We start from the raw sequence: 24,659 nt of genomic DNA on the forward strand, positions 1-24,659 counted from the left end.
GAGAGAGAGAGAGAGAGAGAGAGAGAGAGAGAGAATATATAATATATGTATATTATATGTGTGCCTATATCAACACTTTTATGACTCACCCAATGATGAAGCATGAGACTGCAGTACCAAAGAAAGCATAGGCAAGAATAGATCCAATATTTCTGAAGAAATGTCTCTGTCACAATAAAATAGGAAACAAATAAGGTGTTTTATATACACAAGACCACTGTAAATCATATGGCTCTATGAAGTGAAAACTATAATGAAACATTACTTTAATAATGCAATCACTTTAACAATACATTATGAATTTGGTTATTGTTATACAGTAATGTCACAAATGGAAAACATTTGGAAAACAAAAATAGGATTTTAATTACCTACCAGTAAATACTTTTATTGTAATCCGTAGAGGATACTGGGGTCCACATTAGTACCATGGGGTATAGACGGGTCCACTAGGAGCCTTGGGCACTTTAAGAAATCAGATGTGTGCACTGGCTTCTCCCTCTATGCCCCTCCTACCAGACTCAATCTAGAAACTATGCCAGAGGAGACAGATATATCCTGAGGAAGGATGTAACAGGTCAGTGGTGAGATTGGAACCAGCAAACACACAAAGAGGAAAGCCATGCTAACAAAACTTGAACAGGAACAGCAACAGCTGAACTAACAATAATACTTAACGAAGTAACAGTGCAGGAAACACGAAGCACTGGGCGGGCGCCCAGTATCCTCTATGGACTACAAGAAAAGGATTTACCCCAGCAGGTAATTAAAATCCTATTTTCTCTTAGGTCCTAGAGGATACTGGGGTCCACATTAGTACCATAGGGATGTACCAAAGCTCCCAAACCGGACGGGAGAGTGCTGAGGTTCCTGCAGAACTGATTGACCAAACTGAAGGTCCTCAAAGGCCAAAAGTGACGAACTTATAGAACTTAGCAAACGTGTTTGAACCCGACCAAGTAGCTGCTCGGCAGAGCTGTAAAGCAGAGATACCCCGGGCAGCCGCCCAGGAAGAACCCACCGACCTAGTAGAGTGGGCCTATACTTTAAGCCTTGCGGAAGCTAAGGCCAACAGTTTAACGATCTTCCACGTAAAAAACTTTATGTGAACTTCCTGTAAAGGCTCAAACCATTCCGATTGTAGAAACTGCAACACCACGTTGAGATCCCAAGGTGCCGTGGGAGGCACAAAAGGCGGTTGGATTTGCAGAACACCCTTCAAGAACGTCTGTACCTTAGGGAGGAAAGCCAATTGTTTCTGGGAAAAAAAATGGATAAGGCTGAAATCTGGACTTTCAAGGAGCCCAAACGTAGGCCCACATCCACATCTAACTGCAGAAAAAGGAAGAAACGGCCCAGGTGAAATTCCACTGTAGGAAACTTCCTGTTTTCACACCACGAGACGTATTTTTTTCAAATACGGTGGTAGTGTTTAGACGTTACCCCTTTCCTGGCTTGGATCAGGGTTGGAATAACCCTGTCTGGGATCCCCTTCCAGGCTAGAATTTGATGCTCAACCTCCATTCCGTCAAACGTAGCCGTGATAAGTCTTGATAGACGAACGGACCTTGTTGTAGAAGATCCTCGCAAAGAGGCAGAGGTACTCAAGGAGTATCTCCAGTAGATCCAAGTACCAGGCCCTTCTTGGCCAGTCCGGAGCAATGAGAATTGCTTGAACCTTTTCCCTTTTTAATCAATGGAAGAGGTGGAAACACGTAAACCATCTGGTAGACACACGAAGATACCAGAGCATCCACCGTCACTGCTTGTGGGTCCCTCGACCTGGAACAATAGCGTTTTAGCTCCTTTTTGAGATGAGAGGCCATCATGTCTATTTGTGGCGTCCCCCACCGACATGTCAAGGACTCGAACACCTGCGGGTGAAGTCCTCCCTCTCCTGGGTGGAGGTAGTGTCTGCTGAGGAAGTCCGCTTCCCAGTTGTCTACTGCCGGAATGAAGATTGCCAACAGCGCCACCGCGTGTCTTTCTGCCCAGAGGAGAATTCTTGTTACCTCCGACATTGCTGCTCTGCTCTTCCTTCTGCCCTGTCGGTTTATGTACGTTACTGCCATCACATTGTCCGACTGAACTTGAATGGCGTGATCTTGAAGAAGATGCGATGCCTGTAGAAGCACGTTTTATATGGCCCTTAGCACCAGAACGTTGAATGGAAGGATGGTTTCCTGACTTGACCATTTTCCTTGGAACTGTTCCCACTGGGTGACTGCCCCCCAACCTCTGAGGCTTGGGTCTGTGGTTAGCAGAATCCAATTTTGAATCTCAAACCTTCGACACTCTGTCAGGTGAGAAGTCTGGAGCCACCACAGAAGAGTAATACTGGCTTTTGGCGACCGAAGTATCCTCTGGTGCATGTGAAGATGCGATCTGGACCATTTGTCCAACAGATCCAGCTAGAAGGGCCTTGCACGAAACCTTCTGTACTGCAGAGCCTCATTAGAGGCTACCATCTTCCCCAGAAGGCGAATGCACAGATGCACCAATATCCAGGTTGGTTTTAGGAGATCCCGCACCATTGACTGGATTACCAATGCCTTTTCTAAGGGAAGGCACACCTTTGTTCCTCCGTATCCAGGATCATTCCTAGGAACGGAAGCCTCCGTGTTGGTTTCAGGTGTGATTTTGGTAGGTTCAGAATCCATCCATGATCCTGAAGTAGTTGGGTTGAGAGGGCAATGCTGTTCAACAACCTCTCCCTGGAAGGCGCTTTTAATCAGCAGGTCGTCCAGGTATGGTATGATGTTCACTCCCTGCTTGCGGAGGAGAAACATCATCTTCCATTACCTTGGTGAACACCCTCGGTGCCGTGGAGAGGCCAGATGGTAGGGCCTGAAACTGGTAGTGACAGTGCTGCATTGCAAACCGTAGATAAGCCTGATGAGGCGGCCAAATTGGAATATGAAGGTACGCATCCTTGATGTCCAGATACACCAGAAATTCCCCCTCCTCCAGATCTGAGATCACCGCTCTCAGAGACTCCATCTTGAACTTGAACACCCGTAAGTACGGGTTCAGTGACTTGAGGTTTAAAATAGGCCTTACCGAACCGTCCGGTTTCGGTACCACAAACAGTTTGGAGTAATAACTCTTGTTTTGTAATTAAAGTGGAACTGGGCCAATGACCTGAGTTTGTACCAGTTTCTGAACTGCTATCTGCAAAGTCATACCTGCTTCTGGAAAAGCTGGTAAGTCTGTGAGGTGGGAGTTCCTGAAACTCCAGTCTGTATCCCTGGGTGAGAAGGTCTTTGACCCAGGGATCCTGGCATGATGTTGCCCAAATGTGACTGAAATAATGTAACCCACCTGCCTGTCTTCCAGGCAGTGTGTTCCACCGTGATGCTGAAGGCTTTGAGGAAACAGAACCGGAGGTCTGTTCCTGAGAAACTGCAGCTGCTGGTTTTCTGGGTTTACCTTTATTGCCTTTGAAGGCTGTACAACAACCATTTTGTTTGCCTTTAAAACTTCGCTGTCCGAAAGGACTGCAGAGTTGGAGCAAAGTAGGTTTTCCTAGCTGGGGGTGCTGCGGAAGGAAGGTATGTAGACTTACCCGCCGTAGCCTTGGATATCCACGTATCCAGTACATCTCCAAAAAGGGCGTCGCCTATGAACGGTAGGCTTTCCACGCCTTTTCCGGAATCTGCATCCGCAGTCCACTGGTGCAGCCATAAGCCCCTGCGTGCAGATACCGCCATGGCAGTGGTGCGTGCGTTGAGCAAACAAGTTTCCTTTATGGCCTCCACCATAAAGTTAGCAGAGTCCTGAATATGCTGTAGGAGTAAAATGATCTCCCCCTTATGCAAGGAATTTAATTCATCAATTAGGTTACCCAACCATTTAGCAATGGCCCTAGTGATCCATGCACAAGCAATAGTGGGTCTCTGGGCCACACCAGCAGCAGTATACAAAGATTTGGGAGTGGTCTCAATCTTGCGGTCAGCCGTGTTCTTTAAGGATACAGATACGTCTACAATCGGCGGGTTTTCCAATTTCTTTCTATCCTCCAAAGGAAAGGGAAAGGATGTAATTAACCTTTCAGGGATCTGAAAATTTTTTTGTCAGGATTAGCCCAAGTTTCATCAAACAGTGCATGCAATTCCTTTGATGCAGGAAAAGTAGCTGAGGATTTCTTTTTTACATTAAAATAAGATTCCTCCTCCTTGTCAGGAATGTGCAGGACATTTCTGATAGCTTCTATCAGGGCCTGTATTCCTTGCGACAGGACAGCATCCCCCCACTGGCATCCACTTCACCCTCCCCTGGGTCTGATGCATCGTCATCAGTATCAGCTTGCATGAGCTGGGCTAGAGTACACTTTTGTGGGCAAATGGCAGGGGTCTGAGACGCTGGTATGGGAACTGAATCTCATCCATAGACTGTCTTAAGTATTGCGTCTCTTTCTCAGTATGGGCTAATTTAGTAGAAATCACCCCATTTATGGAATCTAACCATGGGGGTTCTGACCCACTAGCGTGAAAATGTGTACTGTTCTCGGTACACGGTAGCAAGTCCCCAAGGGAGGACAGACACACTGCTCTGCAGGACACACAGTCCCTGGACATGGTAATGCGAAGGGACCCACACACAGAAGGTGAAACACAGTATAACCTACACAGAGCCCGCAGGGAGACTGAGAAATAGGATCCAGCCACACCGCATCCCTGTACCAGAGTAAATTCACAGCTGGGTCGCCGCACTAAATCCTTTCAGAGGACTTAGTATACTACAACCTCCTCCCCCTTACTATGACCCCCTGGTACCGCTGAGGAGACGTTATGTCTTCTTTGAGGAGCTGCATGTCCCTGTGATGCCTGCCAGTATGAGCTGCAAAGGGAAAATGGTGCTGGTGAGCTGCTGGATCCGCTCATAGTGAAGCCTCGCCCCTGTAATGGCACACGGCGTCCCGGTCTTTTTTATACTGGCCTGAGGTTTAGAGTGCTTAATCCGAGGGTTAAACCTCTCTGTAAACTGGATGGCCAGTGTGGGTATCATTGGTGGCTCAGCATGCCCCTCACAAAGGGACACACAGCTGCTGGTCATCCTGAGCACCCGGAGCGCAGCCTGCATGTCAGCGCTGCGCTCCAACCCTCATGCCGCCATTTCTGCCGGCGACCCACTAACCGGAACGCCGGCACTGTACTCGCCACTCTTCTATCTTCAGCTCTGTTAGGGGTGGTGGCGTGCTGCGGGAGGGTACGCTTGCCGTGGTGGGGCTTGGGAATGACTCCCTCAGGAGCTCAGTGTCCTGTCAGCGGAGAAAAGGGACACTGAGCTTATAAGTCCCACGAAGCAGGCATGCTGGTGCCACCCAGCAATGCCTGTAAAACAACAAACAGAAAATAAATGTAGAAAACTTCAGGAGCTTCCCTAAGCGTGACTGGCTCCTCTGGGCACATTTTCTAAACTGAGTCTGGTAGGAGGGGCATACAGGGAGGAGCCAGTGCACACTATGGATTTCTTAAAGTGCCCAAGGTTTCTAGTGGACCCGTCTATACCCCATGGTACTAATGTGGACCCCAGTATCCTCTAGGACGCAAGAGAAAATAAAATGTTAAACGCTCCATTACTAAGGGCAATACATGACACTAGAACTCTGGCTAGGCAGCTGTGGGTTGGGTACGAAATCCCGGCAGTCACTATCCTGACCGATCCCTGTAAGTTTTTTAACCTTACCCCATCCCACCCCTCCTACAGCCTAACCCTAACACCTCCACCCCCTCACCCTAATCCTAACCCTACCCCTAGTGCTTAACAATATAGGACATTGTTGTCACTTCTCGCTTGTAGAGGGTATCCGATTCTCATTTATTATCATTTAGACTGTAAGGTCTCATGAGCAGGGCCTTTTTCCCTCATGTGCTTTTCCTTACCCCACTTAAACCATCATCGCCTCCACACTGCACAAAACTATTGGGTTCTGCCGCCCTGCTGCTTATTTTGGTACTACGACTGCTGATTCAGCAATGTTTATACACCATGTCCAGTGATGCTCTGTACTGTAAGTCGCTCTTTTGTTCTTGTTTTGTAGATACAAAGTACACAAGCTGAAGCAGTATCAGTAAGGCACATATAAATTATATTTAGATATTTGCAGTATTTATTCAGAATCACATGCAGTTACATACATATACACAAAATATAATATAATATAATATAATATAAATATATATATTTTTTTTAAATTAATTAGAGATGAGCGGGTTCGGCTCGTCGAGATCCGAACTTCACCTATTTTACATGGTTCCGAGGCAGACTCGGATCTTCCCGCCTTGCTCGGTGCGGCCGAACGTCATCATCCCGCTGTCGGATTCTCGAGATTCGTTTGCTATGTAAAGAGCCGCACGTCGCCGACATTTTCACTCGTGCATTGGAGATTGAACGGAGAGGACGTGGCTACGTTCTCTGCCTGAAAAGCTCCATATCTGTGCTCAATGTGCTGCATTTTGGTGACCAACAGTATATCGTTGTACAGTACAGTAGGCCATTGATGTAATATTACTGGCATATAATTCCACACATTAAAAAATGGAGAACAAAAATGTGGGAGGGTGAAATAGGGAAAGATCAAAATCCACTTCAACCTAGTGCTGAAGCTGCTGCCACTAGTCATGGCAGAGACGATTCAATGCCATCAACGTCGTCTGCCAAGGCCGATGCCCAATGTCATAGTAGAGAGCATGTAAAATCAAAAAAACTAAAGTTCCGTAAAATGACCCAAAAATCTAAATTAAAAAGCGTCTGAGGAGAAGCGTAAACTTGCCAATATGCCATTTACGACACGGAGTAGCAAGGAACGGCTGAGGCCCTGGCCTATGTTCATGGCTAGTGGTTCAGCTTCACATGAGGATGGAAGCACTCATCCTTCCGCTAGAAAACTGAAGAGAGTTAAGATGGCAAAAGCACAGCAAAGAATTGTGCGTTCTTCTAAATCACAAATGCCCAAGGAGAGTCCAATTGTGTCGGTTGCGATGCCTGACCTTCCCAACACTGGAAGATGTCACTGTGGAAGTACACCAGGATGAGGATATGGCTGTTGCTGGCGCTGAGGAGGAAATGGACAAGGAGGATTCTGATGGTGAGGTGGTTTGTTTAAGTCAGGCACCTGGGGAGACACCTGTCGTTCGTGGGATGAATATGGCCATTGACATGCCTGGTCAAATTACACAAAAAAAAAAAAAAAAAACACCTCTTCGGTGTGGAATTATTTTAACAGAAATGCAGACAACAGGTGTCAAGCCGTGTGTTGCCTTTGTCAAGCTGTAATAAGTAGGGGTAAGGACGTTAACCACCTAGGAACATCCTCCCTTATACGTCACCTGGAGCGCATTCATCAGAAGTCATTGACAAGTTCAAAAACTTTGGGTGACAGCGGAAGCAGTCCACTGACAACTAAATCCCTTCCTCTTGTACCCAAGCTCCTGCAAACCACACCATAAACTCCCTCAGTGTCAATTCCCTCCTTAGACAGGAATGCCAATAGTCCTGCAGGCCATGTGACTGGCAAATCTGACGAGTCCTCTCCTAACTGGGATTCCTCCGTTGGATCCTTAAGTGTAACGCCTACTGCTGCTGGGAGTCGATCATCATCCCAGAGGGGAAGTCGGAAGACCACTTGTACTACTTCTAGTAAGCAACTGCCTGTCCAACAGTTATTGCGAGGAAGATGAAATATCACAGCAGTCATCCTGCTGCAAAGCGGGTAACTCAGGCCTTGGCAGCTGTGTTGGTGTTAGACGTGTGTCCTGTATCCACAGTTAATTCACAGGGACTTAGAGAATTTCTTGAGGTAGTGTGTCTCCGGTACCAAATCCCATCTAGGTTCCACTTCTCTAGGCAGGCAATACCGAGAATGTACACAGACGTCAGAAAAAGACTCACCAGTGTCCTAAAAAATGCAATTGTACCCAATGTCCACTTAACCACGGACATGTGGAGCAGGGTAGAATCAGGACTATATGACTGACAGCCCACTGGGTAGATGTATTGCCTCCCGCAGCAACAGCAGCAGCAGCCGCGGCACCAGTAGCAGCATCTCGCAAACGCCAACTCGTTCCTAGGCAGGCTACGCTTTGTATCACCGCTTTCCATAAGAGGCACACAGCTGACAACCTCTTACGGAAACTGAGGAACATCATCGCAGATTGGCTTACCCCAATTGGACTCTCCTGGGGATTTGTGACATCAGACAACGCCACCAATATTGTGCGTGCGTTACATGTGGGCAAATTCCAGCACGTCCCATGTTTTGCACATACAATTAATTTGGTGGTGCAGAATTTTTTTAAAAATTACAGGGGCGTGCAAGAGATGCTGTCGGTGGCCCAAAGAATTGCGGGCCACTTTCGGCATTCAGCCACCACGTGCCGAAGACTGAAGCACCAGCAAACACTCCTGAACCTGCCCTGCCATCATCTGAAGCAAGAGGTGGTAACGAGGTGGAATTCAACCCTCTATATGCTTCAGAGGATGGAGGAGCAGCAAAAGGCCATTCAAGCCTATACATCTGCCTACGATATAGGCAAAGGAGGGGGAATGCACCTGACTCAAGCGCAGTGGAGAATGATTTCAACGTTGTGCAAGGTTCTGCAACCCTTTGAACTTGCCACACGTGAAGTCAGTTCAGACACTGCCAGCCTGAGTCAGGTCATTCCCCTCACCAGGCTTTTGCAGAAGCAGCTGGAGAGATTGAAGGAGGAGCTAAAACAGAGCGATTCCGCTAGGCATGTGGGACTTATGGATGGAGCCCTTAATTCGCTTAACCAGGATTCACGGGTGGTCAATCTGTTGAAATCAGAGCACTAAATTTTGGCCACCGTGCTCGATCCTAGGTTTAAAGCCTATGTTGTATCTCTCTTTCCGGCAGACACAAGTCTGCAGAGGTTCAAAGACCTGCTGGTGAGAAAATTGTCAAGTCAAGCGGAACGTGACCCATCAACAGCTCCTCCTTCACTTTCTCCCGCAACTGGGGCTGCAAGGAAAAGGCTAAGAATTCCGAGCCCACCCGCTGGCGGTGATGCAGGGCAGTCTGGAGCAAGTGCGGACATCTGGTCCGGACTGAAGGACCTGCCAACGATTACGGACATGTCGTCTACTGTCACTTCATATGATTCTGTCACCATTGAAAGAATGGTGGAGGATATGAGTGACCGCATCCAAGTAGGCACGTCAGACAGTCCGTACGTATACTGGCAGGAAAAAGAGGCAATTTGGAGGCCCTTGCACAAACTGGCTTTATTTTACCTAAGTTGCCCCCCCTCCAGTGTGTACTCCGAAAGAGTGTTTAGTGCAGTCGGTCATCTTGTCAGCGATCGGCGTACGAGGTTACTTCCACAAAATGTGGAGAAGATGATGTTCATCAAAATGAATTCTAATCAATTCCTCCGTGGAGACATTCACCAGCAATTGCCTCCAGAAAGTACACAGGGACCTGAGATGGTGGATTCCAGTGGGGACGAACTAATACTCTGTGAGGAGGGGGATGTACACAGTGAAAGGGGTGAGGAATCGGAAGATGATGATGAGGTGGACATCATGCCTCTGTAGAGCCAGTTTGAGCAAGGAGATTGATTGCTTCTTTTTTTGGTGGGGGCACAAACCAACCAGTCATTTCAGCCAGTCTTGTGGCAGACCCTGTGGCTGAAATTATGGGTTTGTTAAAGTGTGCATGTCCTGTTTATACAACATAAGGGTGGGTGGGAGGGCCCAAGGACAATTCCATCTTGCACCTCTTTTTTTATCTATCTTTGCATCATGTGATGTTTGGGGCCAATTTTTTTTTAAGTGCCATCCTGTCTGACACTGCAGTACCACTCCTAGATGGGCCAGGTGTTTGTGCTGCCCACTTGGGTCGCTTAGCTTAGTCATCCAGCGACCTCGGTGCAAATTTTAGGACTAAAAGTAATATTGTGAGGTGTTCAGAATAGACTTTAAATGAGTGGAAATAATGATTATTGAGGTTAATAATACTATAGGATCAAAATTACCCCCAAATTCTATGATTTAAGTGGTTTAAAAAAAAAAAAAAAAAAACCCGAATCAGACCAAAAATTTTCAGGGAGGTTTTGCTAAAACGCGTCCGAATCCAAAAAACGGTTGCGGAACCGAATCCAAAATAAATAAATAAATTATATATATATATATATATATATATATATATATATATATATATATATATATATATATATATATATATATATATATATATATATATATATATATATATCTATCATACACACACACACATATGTACATATATACATACACACACACACACACATATATACATACATTACATTTTACAGGTGCAGAGAAATATTGTAATGCACGGTTGTAAGATTTTTTTTTTAATGGACAATATACAAACTGTTACAGCAAAACCAAGCAATGTGTGGTGACAGTGACACCTAGTGGCAGACACTCTCTCTGCAGATATTCTTTTTAACTGGAAGATAAAATCAGGTTCACCCGTCTAGTCGAGAAATTCATATCATTTATGATCCATTCATTACTTACAATAAAATACAGTGCTACCCATTAGATGAAGCTATAAACAGCCCACCGGCAAGTGAGAGAAGTCAGCCTGACCTCTGTATTCAGGTCAGTACGCTTGACAGACCTCTCTCTATGAGTGTAGTCCGTGCCTGCAGGTCAGTTAGTAGGCAAATTCTCAGCTAAGGCTCTTAGAGATCTCTTGGTTTAAACAGGGCTCGCTTCTTTTTTCAACAGACAGCAAATTACCCCAATTCCCACAACTCTGTATATTGAGCTGTGTCACAAATGCATTGCTTTGAAAGGTATTTTATAAAGATGGAAGGAATCACAAAAAAAAACAATGAGATTTATGGTAAGAACTTACCGTTGTTAAATCTTTCTGCGAATTACACTGGGCTCCACAGGGAATGACACTGGGGTGTAGAGTAGGATCTTGATCCGAGGCACCAACAGGTTAAAAGCTTTGACCTTCTTCCCAGAATGAATAGCGCCGCCTCCTCTATAACCCCGCCTCCGTGCACAGAAGCTCAGTTTTTGTTAACCAGTCTAATGCAGTAGTAGGCAAAAGAGACGACAACTGTTAGTAGCCACATACACCACATTCTCACGACAGGAGAAAGTGTCAGCGGCTAATGCCATACCAACCCAAAGAAGCTAAGTGCGTCAGGGTGGGCGCCCAGGGTACCTCGCAGAAAGATTTAACGGTAAGTTCTTACCATAAATCTCCTTTTCAGCTGCGGGGTACACTGGGCTCCACAAGGAATGACATTGGGGATGTCCTAAAGCAGTTCCTTATGGGAGGGGACGCACTGTATTGGGCACAAGAACCCGGTGTCCAAAGGAAGCATCCTGGGAGGCGGAAGTATCGAAGGCATAGACCCTTATGAACGTGTTCACTGAGGACCACGTTGCCGCCTTGCACAATTGCTCAAGGGTCACCCAAAAAGGTCCAAAAGTCCAAGTAGAATGGGCCTTTATAGTAAAAGGAACCGGACCACCAGCCTGTACATAAGCATGTGCAATCACCATTCTAATCCATCTGGCTAGGGTCTGCTTGCGAGCAGGCCAGCCACGTTTGTGAAAACCAAATAGTACAAAGAGAATCAGACTTCCCGATAGGAGCTGTCCTCTTCACATAGATACGGAGAGCCCGTAATACATCCAAAGACCGCTCTTTGGAAGACAATTCTGGAGAGGCAAAGGCAGGAACCACAATCTCCTGATTAAGGTGGAAAGACGACACCACCTTAGGTAGGTACCCGGGACGTGTTCTAAGAACCACCCGGTCACGGTGAAAAATCAGATATGGTGACTTACAGGACAGAGCACCCAAATCAGACATCCAACTGGCGGAGGCAATAGCCAGCAGAAACAACACCTTAAGAGAAAGCCACTTAAGGTCTGCCGATTCAAGAGGCTCAAACGAAGACCTTTGCAACGCCTCCAGAACCACCGACAAGTCCAAAGGCACCACAGGCGGGACGTAAGGAGGTTGAATCCGCAACACACCCTGAGTAAATGTATGAACATCAGGTAAAGTTGCAATTTTTCTCTGGAACCAAACCGACAAGGCAGAAATATGAACCTTGATGGAGGCCAGACGAAGGCCCAAGTCCAGGACCTGTTGTAGAAAGGGCAAAAGTTTGGCCGTACTAAACTTGTAAGCGTCATGATTGTTAGATGCGCACCAAGGAAAGTAAGAATTCCAGACCCTATGATAAATCCGAGCAGAAGTCGGTTTCCGGGCCTTCAACATGGTTTGAATGACCGCCTCAGAAAATCATTTGGCCCTTAAAACGGAAACTTCAAGAGCCACGCCGCCAAAGCCAATCGGGCTAAATCCTGATATACACAAGGGCCCTGAACGTGGAGATCTGGGCACTGCGGAAGTTGAAGGGGATGCTCTATCGAGAGACCCTGAAGGTCTGAGAACCAATGCCGTCTGGGCCATGCTGGAGCGATCAGAAGTAGGATTCCTCCTTCTCGCTTGAGCTTCGTTATTACTCTGGGCAGGAGTGACACCGGAGGGAACACGTACGGCAGCCAAAAGATCCATGGAATTGCCAGTGCCGCTGCTTGAGGATCCCTTGTCCTTGCTCCGAAGACCGGAACCTTGTGATTGTGTCGAGATGCCATCAGGTCCACATCTGGAAGGCCCCACTTGTCCACGAGGAGTTGAAAAACTTCTGGATGGAAGCTCCACTCTCCGGCGTGTACATCCTGACGACTGAAAGTCCGCTTCCCAGTTTAGGACCCCCGCAATGAACACTGACGATATGGCCGGCAGATGGCATTCCGCCCACTGAAGAATTCGTGATACTTCCCTCACTGCCATGCGGCTTCGAGTGCCGCCTTGATGATTTATGTACGCCACCGTGGTGGCATTGTCCAACTGCACTTGAACAGGTCTGTTCTGTATTAGATGCTGGGCCAAGTTCAAGGAGTTGAACCACCACCCGCAATTCCAGAATGTTTATCGGGAGGAGAGAGACTCCTCCTTAGTCCACCAACCCCAAAGGGAGTGTTGCTCCAACACCGCACCCTAACCCCTCAAGACTGGCATCCGTCGTCAGAAGGACCCAGTTGGAGATCCAGAAGGGGCGACCCCTGCTCAATCGTTGGTCCTGAAGCCACCAGCTCAGTGACAGGCGGACCTCCGGAGATAATGAGATCGTATTAGACCTGATCCAGTGAGGCAGGCCGTCCCACTTGGCAAGAATCAGCCTCTGGAGAGGACGGGAATGGAATTGTGCGTACTCCACCATGTCGAAAGCAGACACCATGAGACCTAGCACTTGCATTGCCGAATGTATCGACACTTGCGGAGAAGATAGGAAGCATTGAATCCTGTCCTGAAGCTTCAGGACTTTCTCCTGAGACAAGAACAACCGCTGGTTGTGAGTGTCCAACAGCGCTCCCAGGTGCACCATGCTCTGAGCAGGGACCAGGGAGGATTTCTTCCAGTTGATGAGCCACCAGTGGGCTTGCAGGAACTGGATAGTCAAATCTAGATGACGTAGAAGAATCTCTGGAGAATTGGCCAGGATCAACAAGTCGTCCAAGTACGGTAGGATCCTGACCCCTTGACGGCGGAGTACAGCCGTTATTACGGCCATAACTTTGGTGAAGACTCGGAGCCGTGGTCAAACCAAAAGGCAACGCCCGAAAATGGTAATGGAGGTTGCCAACCGCAAACCTCAGGTACTGCTGATATGACACTGCAATGGGAATATGCAGGTAAGCATCCTGTATGTCCAGTGAGATTATAAATTCCCCAGGCGCCAAGGCTAGAACAATAGAGCGAAGTGTTTCCATACGAAACTTGGAGACCTTCACAAACTTGTTCAGGGACTTGAGATTGAGCCGGGAAGACCCATTTGGTTTCGGGACTAGGAACAGCACTGAATATAACCCCTTGCCTCTCTGAGCCAGAGGCACCTGTAACTACCACTCCTGTGTCCAGGAGGGACTTTACCACCGAATGAAGAGTCTTCGCCTTCACCTGATCCGAAGGGATGTCCGTCAGGCAAAAATCGATGAGGGGGACGATTCTTGAAGGATACAGCGTAACCTCGAGTGACGACTTCCCGTACCCAGTCATCGGAAGTGGTCTTCAACCATTCCTGGCTAAACCCTAGAAGTCGGCCCCCCACCCTGAAATCCCCCAGAGGGAGGCCCGCCCCATCATGCGGCAGGCTTGTCAGTCTTGGAAGCGGGCTGACGGGCAGCCCAGGCTCTGTTGGGTTTGGAAGTGCGAACCTGCTTTGGGTACGCCTGACCTTTTGCTTTCCCTGAAGGACGAAAGGAGCGAAAGGAAGTACTTTTAGCCTTCGGCACCGAAGGAGCAGTACTAGGAAGACATGCTGTTTTAGCAAACGCTAAGTCAGCCACTATCTTATCAAGGTTTTCTCCGAAAAGAATGTCTCCTTTGAAGGGCATTACCTCCAGGGTTTTCTTAGAGTCCATGTCCACAGACCAGGACCTTAACTAGAGAATTCGGTGAGCCAAAATGGACGTAGTAGAAGCCTTGGCCGCCAGAATACTGGCATCAGAAGCTGCCTCTTTAATGTAATGAGACGCTGTAACAATATATGATAGGCACTGTCTAGCATGATCAGAAGCATTGGAAGGCAACTCCGCCTTCAGCTCCTGAGCCCACGCTTCCACAGCTTCTGCAGCCCATGTTGCTGCAATAGTGGGCCTATGCACTGAACCGTTTAGGATGTAGATTGCCTTCAAACAGCTGCTGCAGCCCTTGAAGTCTTCAAATTCTCTTAAAAGCTTCTTTTAGGGCTGCTGGAGCAGCCCCCCTGTTAAGTTCCTGCTTACTGCAAGGCACCAACTACAAAACTGAGCTCCTGTGCACAGAGGCGGGGCTATAGAGGAGGCGGCACTGGGCATTCTGGGAACAGTCAAAGCTTTGAGCCTGTTGGTGCCTCGGATCAAGATCCTACTCTACACCCCAATGTCATTCCCTGTGGAACCCAGTAGAAAAAAAAAATCATCATCTTGTTTTAATGGCATCTGTCAAAGGTTGGGATATTTTAGTCAGCAACAGTCTGTTCTTGAAGCTAATAGAAACATAGAATTTGACGGCAGATAAGAACCACTTGGCCCATCTAGTCTGCACCTTTTTTTTTTTTATCCTTTAGGCAATCTCAACCCTTTTTGAACCTTAATTCTTTGTAAGGATATTCATATGCCTATCCCAAGCATGTTTAAATTGCTCTACAGTCTTAGCCTCTACCACCTCGAATGTGTTGGAAGCAGGAAAAACAGGGCAAGCGTAACAGATCAGAGCAACTTTGACAATAGGCAAATTGTGATGGCTAAACAAAAGGCTCAGAGCGCCTCTAAAATGGCAGGTCTTATGGGGTGTTCCTGGTATGCAGTGGTTTGTAGTCGTACCAAAAGTGGTATGAGGATTAATAATCATTTATTTCCGACCCAGCTTGATGCTCTGAAATTGAAATGGGAAATGGATATAGGCCCATTATCAACCAAGCATTGGATTCAGATTTTAGGATCTCTTCTTAGGTATACTACTCCTTGTGTTCGTTATCAGCAAATATATTTCTATATTCTACATAGAGTATATCATACACCTGTGTCTATGAAAAGGGCTGGGATTAGAGAAGATACCTTTTGCCCTCTGTGCCAAGTGGAAAATGCTGGATTTTGGCATTTATTGTGGGATTGCCCATTAGTACGCTCCTTTTGGGAGGCGGTGTGGAGAGATGTCTTGCAGACGGCTCCTTCTCTGCCTGGTTTAGTACTAGAATATGTTTGTTTGGCCTAGATATAGAGGAGACATACTTTAGTGTTATATAGGTATGTCTTGTGCCTCACTACATTGGCCAAGGTCATTATTGCGCGAGTCTGGTGTACAAATACTCCCCCGGTGATACACAAATGGAGGGCTTTGGTGGATAACGTTGTCAGGCATGAGAAACGCATGTTTACCAAACAGAATGCTTTGCATAAATTTCATGATAAATGGGGTAGATGGTGCGAGTCAGGGTAGCGAAGGGAGATGGGAGCTGCGACAGCAGAGTAACTATATATGTATGTACTTTTTACACATGGGACGCGTTGTGGTGTAGCCATCTTTAAATTTTATTTTTATATATTTTTTTTTTATTATATCTTTTTTCTATATTACTCTTGGCTTGACATATACCTTTGCAGAGTTGTGCGCGTATATACATCTATAGGTATATTGGTTTACGGTACCTTGCATCATCTATTCTGGGTCGAATGGACTAGTACTGTATATATATTTCTTCTTATACGAATTTAAACTGGAAGGTTGTTCTGGTCACTAATATATGTGGGCTACTTTTACTGAATAATCGAGTGGTGTATGACATAATGCAATTGTTAATGTTTAATATTTGTATTGTTTTGTTATTGTTTTTTTTTTTTCTCTGTATTGAAATTTTCAATAAAGAATACACAATTCAAAAAAAAAAAAAAAAAAAAAAAGAAGAAGAAGTGGCATGAGGATGGACAACCAGTGAACCAGCACGGGTGCCAAAGGCTCATTGATGCGTGAGGGGTGCAAAGACTGCAGCGTCTGGTCCGATCCCACAGAAGAGCTACTGTAGCACAAAGTGCACAAAAAGGTAATGCTGGCTGTGATAGAAAGGTGTCCGAACACACAGTGCATTGCAGCTTGTGACATATGGGGATGCATAGCCACAGACCGGTCAAAGTGCCCAAACTGACCCCAAATGCGCCACCAATGGGCGAGTGTCAGAACCAGACAAAGGAGCAAAGGAAGAAGGTGGCCTGGTCTGATTAATCACATTTTCTCTTACATCATGTGGATGGCCGGGAGAGTGTGTGCGCGCGCCATTTACCATGGGAATAGCTGGCACCAGGCTGCACTATAGAAAGAAGGCAAGCCAGCGGAGGCAGTCTGATGCTTTAGGCAATGTTCTGCTGGGAAACCTTGGATCCTGGCATTATGTTGATGTTACTTTGATACATACCACCTACCTAAACATTGTTGCAGACCAAGTAAACCCCTTCTCGGCAACGGTATTCCCTAAGGACAGTGGCCTCTTACAGAAGCATAATGTGCCCTGCCACACTACAACAATTGTTTAGAAATGGTTTGAGGAACTCGACAAAAAGTTAAAACGTGTTGACCTGGCATCCAGATTCCCCAGATCTGAATCTGATCAAGCATCTGTGGGATGCGCTGGAAAAACAAGTCCAAGCCATGGATGCCCCACCTCACTACTGACAGAACTTAAAGTATGTGCTGACGTCTTGGTGTCAAACACCACAGAACACCTTTGGTGGTCTTCTGGAGTCCATGCCTCAATGGGTCAAAACGGTTTTGGTGGCATGATTGGCACCTCCACATTATTAAGCAGGTTTTTTTTCATTATATAATGGGTGGGTATGTATATAATTACGCACACACAATCATATCCACAAATATTAATGTAGGCCTACGGGTGGGGGCTATTTATTGCTGTGGATGTGGTAGAGGCAATTCAATTATTGATTATTTAATGCTAAGTTGGTTTTTGGGGTATTATTTTAATGTAAGTTTGTGTTTTGTTGTAGTAGTACAGGCATGGTTAAGAGTTAGGGATTGTCAAAGTCGAAAAATATTGCAGTACACACATCACGTACAAACCACACACATATGGCCTCTGCACGTGTACTTGTTCTGCCGTGCGTGCACATATCCGCAATTTGCGTATGGTCGCTGCCGCGGTCCTGCGCATCAGCGCGTGGTATGGGTATTTACGGTAGAGTTTGTGAACGCATGGAGAGCTATCAAAATAAGAATTTACTTACCGATAATTCTATTTCTCATAGTCCGTAGTGGATGCTGGGGACTCCGAAAGGACCATGGGGAATAGCGGCTCCGCAGGAGACTGGGCACAAAGTAAAAGCTTTAGGACTAGCTGGTGTGCACTGGCTCCTCCCCCTATGACCCTCCTCCAAGCCTCAGTTAGGATACTGTGCCCGGACGAGCGTACACAATAAGGAAGGATTTTGAATCCCGGGTAAGACTCATACCAGCCACACCAATCACACCGTACAACTTGTGATCTGAACCCAGTTAACAGCATGATAACAGAAGGAGCCTCTGAAAAGATGGCTCACAACAACAATAACCCGATTTTTGTAACAATAACTATGTACAAGTAATGCAGACAATCCGCACTTAAGATGGGCGCCCAGCATCCACTACGGACTATGAGAAATAGAATTATCGGTAAGTAAATTCTTATTTTCTCTAACGTCCTAGTGGATGCTGGGGACTCCCAAAGGACCATGGGGATTATACCAAAGCTCCCAAACGGGCGGGAGAGTGCGGATGACTCTGCAGCACCGAATGAGAGAACTCCAGGTCCTCCTCAGCCAGGGTATCAAATTTGTAGAATTTAGCAAACGTGTTTGCCCCTGACCAAGTAGCTGCTCGGCAAAGTTGTAAAGCCGAGACCCCTCGGGCAGCCGCCCAAGATGAGCCCACTTTCCGTGTGGAATGGGCTTTTACAGATTTTGGCTGTGGCAGGCCTGCCACAGAATGTGCAAGCTGAATTGTACTACAAATCCAACGAGCAATCGTCTGCTTAGAAGCAGGAGCACCCAGCTTGCTGGGTGCATACAGGATAAACAGCGAATCAGATTTTCTGACTCCAGCCGTCCTGGAAACATATTTTCAGGGCCCTGACTACGTCCAGCAACTTGGAATCCTCCAAGTCCCTAGTAGCCGCAGGCACCACAATAGGCTGGTTTAAGTGAAATGCTGAAACCACCTTAGGAAGAAATTGAGGACGAGTCCTCAATTCTGCCCTGTCCGTATGAAAAATTAGGTAAGGGCTTTTATAGGATAAAGCCGCCAATTCTGAGACACGCCTGGCTGAAGCCAGGGCTAACAGCATTACCACTTTCCATGTGAGATATTTTAAGTCCACAGTGGTGAGTGGTTCAAACCAATGTGATTTTAGGAATCCCAAAACTACATTGAGATCCCAAGGTGCCACTGGAGGCACAAAAGGAGGCTGTATATGCAGTACTCCCTTGACAAACGTCTGAACTTCAGGAACAGAAGCCAGTTCTTTTTGGAAGAATATTGACAGGGCCGAAATTTGAACCTTAATGGACCCTAATTTGAGGCCCATAGACAGTCCTGTTTGCAGGAAATGCAGGAAACGACCCAGTTGAAATTCCTCTGTAGGGGCCTTCCTGGCCTCACACCACGCAACATATTTACGCCAAATACGGTGATAATGTTGTATGGTTACATCCTTCCTGGCTTTGATCAGGGTAGGGATGACTTCATCCGGAATGCCTTTTTCCTTCAGGATCCGGCGTTCAACCGCCATGCCGTCAAACGCAGCCGCGGTAAGTCTTGGAACAGACATGGTCCCTGCTGGAGCAGGTCCTTTCTTAGAGGTAGAGGCCACGGGTCTTCCGTGAGCATCTCTTGAATTTCCGGGTACCAAGTCCTTCTTGGCCAATCCGGAGCCACGAGTATAGTCTTTACTCCTCTCCTTCTTATGATTCTCAGTACTTTTGTATTGAGAGGAAGAGGAGGGAACACATACACTGACTGGTACACCCACGGTGTTACCAGAGCGTCCACAGCTATTGCCTGAGGGTCCCTTGACCTGGCGCAATATCTGTCCAGTTTTTTGTTGAGGCGGGACGCCATCATGTCCACCTTTGGTTTTTCCCAACGGTTCACAATCATGTGGAAGACTTCTGGGTGAAGTCCCCACTCCCCCGGGTGAAGATCGTGTCTGCTGAGGAAGTCTGCTTCCCAGTTGTCCACTCCCGGAATGAACACTGCTGACAGTGCTATCACATGATTCTCCGCCCAGCGAAGAATCCTTGCCACTTCCATCATTGCCCTCCTGCTTCTTGTGCCGCCCTGTCTGTTTACGTGGGCGACTGCCGTGATGTTGTCCGACTGGATCAACACCGGCTGACCCTGAAGCAGAGGTCTTGCCTGACTTAGGGCATTGTAAATGGCCCTTAGTTCCAGGATATTTATGTGAAGTGACGTTTCCATGCTTGACCACAAGCCCTGGAAATTTCTTCCCTGTGTGACTGCTCCCCAGCCTCTCAGGCTGGCATCCGTGGTCACCAGGACCCAATCCTGAATGCCGAATTTGCGGCCCTCTAGGAGATGAGCACTGTGTAACCACCACAGGAGAGACACCCTTGTCCTTGGAGACAGGGTTATCCGCTGATGCATTTGAAGATGCGATCCGGACCATTTGTCCAGCAGATCCCACTGAAAAGTTCTTGCGTGGAATCTGCCGAATGGAATCGCTTCGTAAGAAGCCACCATCTTTCCCAGGACCCTTGTGCATTGATGTACTGACACTTGGCCTGGTCTTAGGAGGTTCCTGACTAGGTCGGATAACTCCTTGGCTTTCTCCTCCGGGAGAAACACCTTTTTCTGTACTGTGTCCAGAATCATCCCTAGGAACAGCAGACGTGTTGTCGGAATCAGCTGCGATTTTGGAATATTTAGAATCCATCCGTGCTGTCGTAGTACTACTTGAGATAGTGCTACTCCGACCTCTAACTGTTCTCTGGACCTTGCCCTTATCAGGAGATCGTCCAAGTAAGGGATAATTAAGACGCCTTTTCTTCGAAGAAGAATCATCATTTCGGCCATTACCTTGGTAAAGACCCGGGGTGCCGTGGACAATCCAAACGGCAGCGTCTGAAACTGATAGTGACAGTTCTGTACCACAAACCTGAGGTACCCTTGGTGAGAAGGGCAAATTGGGACATGGAGGTAAGCATCCTTGATGTCCAGAGACACCATATAGTCCCCTTCTTCCAGGTTCGCTATCACTGCTCTGAGTGACTCCATCTTGAACTTGAACCTTTTTATGTAAGTGTTCAAGGATTTCAGATTTAAAATGGGTCTCACCGAGCCATCCGGCTTCGGTACCACAAACAGCGTGGAATAATACCCCTTTCCGTGTTGTAGGAGGGGTACCTTGATTATCACCTGCTGGGAATACAGCTTGTGAATGGCTTCCAATACCGCCTCCCTGTCGGGGGGAAGACGTTGGTAAAGCAGACTTCAGGAACCGGCGAGGGGGAGACGTCTCGAATTCCAATTTGTACCCCTGAGATACTACCTGCAGGATCCAGGGGTCCACTTGCGAGTGTGCCCACTGCGCGCTGAAATTCTTGAGACGGGCCCCCACCGTGCCTGAGTCCGCTTGTAAGGCCCCAGCGTCATGCTGAGGACTTGGCAGAAGCGGGGGAGGGCTTCTGTTCGTGGGAAGAGGCTGTTTGCTGCAGTCTTTTTCCCCTTCCTCTGCCCCGGGGCAGATATGAGTGGCCTTTTGCCCGCTTGCCCTTATGGGGACGAAAGGACTGAGCCTGAAAAGACGGTATCTTTTTCTGCTGCGAGGTGACTTGGGGTAAAAAGGTGGATTTTCCAGCCGTTGCCACCAGGTCCGATAGACCGACCCCAAATAACTGCTCCCCTTTATACGACAATACTTCCATATGCCGTTTGGAATCCGCATCCCCTGACCACTGTCGCGTCCATAATCCTCTTCTGGCAGAAATGGACATCGCACTTACTCTTGATGCCAGAGTGCAAATATCCCTCTGTGCATCTCGCATATATAGAAATGCATCCTTTAAATGCTCTATAGTCAATAATATATTGTCCCTGTCCAGGGTATCAATATTTTCAGTCAGGGAATCCGACCAAGCCACCCCAGCACTGCACATCCAGGCTGAGGCTATTGCTGGTCGCAGTATAATACCAGTATGTGTGTATATACTTTTAAGGATATTTTCCAGCTTCCTATCAGCTGGTTCCTTGAGGGCGGCCGTATCAGGGGACGGTAACGCCACTTGTTTTGATAAGCGTGTGAGCGCCTTATCTACCCTAGGGGGTGTTTCCCAACGCGCCCTAACCTCTGGCGGGAAAGGGTATAATGCCAATAATTTTTTAGAAATTAGCAGTTTTTTATCGGGGGAAACCCACGCTTCATCACACACCTCATTTAATTCATCTGATTCAGGAAAAACTACGGGTAGTTTTTTCACACCCCACATAATACCCTTTTTTGTGGTACTTGTAGTATCAGAAATGTTCAAAACCTCCTTCATTGCCGTGATCATGTAACGTGTGGCCCTACTGGAAAATACGTTTGTTTCCTCACCGTCGACACTGGAGTCAGTGTCCGTGTCAGTGTCTGTATCGACCTGAGGTAACGGGCGTTTTATAGCCCCTGACGGTGTTTGAGACGCCTGTACAGGTATTAACTGATTTGCCGGCTGTCTCATGTCGTCAACAGTCTTTTGTAAAGTGCCGACACTATCACGTAATTCTTTCCATAAGACCATCCAGTCAGGTGTCGACTCCCTAGGGGGTGACATCACTAACAGGCAATTGCTCCGCCTCCACACCATTTTCCTCCTCATACATGTCGACACAGCGTACCGACACACAGCACACACACAGGGAATGCTCTGATAGAGGACAGGACCCCACTAGCCCTTTGGGGAGACAGAGGGAGAGTTTGCCAGCACACACCAGAGCGCTATATATATATATATATATATATATATATATATATATATATATATATATAGGGATAACCTTATATAAGTGTTTTTCCCTAATATAGCTGCTGTATATATTAATATGCCAATTTAGTGCCCCCCCTCTCTTGTTTTACCCTGTTTCTGTTGTGCAGGACTGCAGGGGAGAGTCAGGGAGCCTTCCTCCAACGGAGCTGTGAGGAAAAAATGGCGCTTGTGTGCTGAGGAGATAGGCTCCGCCCCTTTTTCGGCGGCCTTTCTCCCGCTTTTTTGTGGAAAACTGGCAGGGGTTAAATACATCCATATAGCCCAGGAGCTATATGTGATGTATTTTTAGCCATTTAAGGTATTTTCATTGCGTCCCAGGGCGCCCCCCCCCAGCGCCCTGCACCCTCAGTGACCGGAGTGTGAAGTGTGCTGAGAGCAATGGCGCACAGCTGCAGTGCTGTGCGCTACCTTATTGAAGACAGGACGTCTTCTGCCGACGATTTTCCGGACCTCTTCACTCTTCTGGCTCTGTAACGGGGCCGGCGGCGCGGCTCCGGGACCCATCCATGGCTGGGCCTGTGATCGTCCCTCTGGAGCTAATGTCCAGTAGCCTAAGAAGCCCAATCCACTCTGCACGCAGGTGAGTTTGCTTCTTCTCCCCTTAGTCCCTCGGTGCAGTGAGCCTGTTGCCAGCAGGTCTCACTGAAAATAAAAAAAACCTATTTAAACTTTTACTCTAAGCAGCTCAGGAGAGCCACCTAGATTGCACCCTTCTCGTTCGGGCACAAAATCTTAACTGAGGCTTGGAGGAGGGTCATAGGGGGAGGAGCCAGTGCACACCAGCTAGTCCTAAAGCCTTTACTTTGTGCCCAGTCTCCTGCGGAGCCGCTATTCCCCATGGTCCTTTCGGAGTCCCCAGCATCCACTAGGACGTTAGAGAAAACACATTACATATTTAATCCAAATAGTGCACAATGTACACAGTCCCCCTGCACCACATATGAAATAAACAGTTTAAATGGTTTCAGAACAAAGGGATTCGCCTTTACAGAATAGGAGGGGACAGAACAAGGTCATAAGGTGGTGTTCGGTATCCAGCTGTAGGGTATTTTAAGGGTATCATTCCGGTGTTGGTTTGAGGAAGATCGCATGTTCCAGCGGATAGTTATGTGCAGAATATAGATATAAACTGTATTTACTGTACATTATGTATGCTGCGGGAATCCAGAGGAGACCACCCACAAGAACAGTTGAGAAAGACATCGCCTACCTATTCAAACCGACCTATGACCTCTCCTGTACTGTAAAAGTGCATTCCTGTGTCCAATGGTCAAAGGGATTACAGTATCTATTGTATTGCTTTTGGAAGAAGTGTATAAAGAGAGCCTGCTTCTGGCCTGGTGAGACACAAGACTCACAAAGTTATCTATTTGATGACCGAGGACCGGGCCGGGAAGCGCAAGCGAATCTACTCAAGTATGTACCATTGAATGTAGCCATTTACTCTGTTATATTGTATTGTATTTGTATTGTAACCCCCTTTCAGCAATAATCCACTGTGGTGTCGGAACCCAGCGGTTAAAATCACAATTTGTGTCGTGTTTTCATTGCCCTGCTAAGGTTTAAAGTGTTTTATCATTGCATTGCATTACTGTAAAGGTTTAAAGTGCATCTCTGGGTGTGTGCGCGCTGTGTGTACTTTGTACCCCCAGCGCGGTGTTTGTACGCTAAGTCCGTACAGTGATACGGGACTCCGTACGCAAACAGTGTATAAAGTACGTAGCGTGTACGTGTAGCGTGTACTAAGTTTAGCGGCCGCAGCGGCTCCATGATAAAGTGTATTCTAAGTGTGTATAAGGTATAGCTTTCTTTCCTGTAAGATAATCGACATTATCAGGATCTATTCTCAGAGCAGTGAAAATCCCTTTATCAGTGATAACATGGTTTTTCACTGCTTCCTCCTATTCACATAAGGGGTTACCCCCACACTGAGCTTAGCCTGCCCCCGACTGCTTGCTAAGCCCCGCCACCCAGGTTTTATTGGCTTGCGGACTAGACAGCGGTGGCCATCAAGTGATGTAAACCATCGATTGCTCACAGCAATG

General features: G+C 47.2%; 1 protein-coding gene across 3 annotated transcripts in view; it reads right to left on the reverse strand.

Moving 5' to 3' along the window:
• SLC9A7 (solute carrier family 9 member A7) overlaps positions 1-24,659 on the reverse strand; it is a 291,022-nt gene that overhangs the window by 148,803 nt on the left and 117,560 nt on the right. For all 3 annotated transcript variants that reach the window (XM_063953067.1, XM_063953066.1, XM_063953068.1), the window contains exon 4: positions 90-166. In XM_063953067.1, the coding sequence (XP_063809137.1) occupies positions 90-166 (77 nt within the window). The remainder of the gene's footprint in view (positions 1-89; positions 167-24,659) is intronic.

Source organism: Pseudophryne corroboree, chromosome 2, assembly GCF_028390025.1.
Source record: "Pseudophryne corroboree isolate aPseCor3 chromosome 2, aPseCor3.hap2, whole genome shotgun sequence".
In the NCBI taxonomy this organism is placed as follows: domain Eukaryota; kingdom Metazoa; phylum Chordata; class Amphibia; order Anura; family Myobatrachidae; genus Pseudophryne; species Pseudophryne corroboree.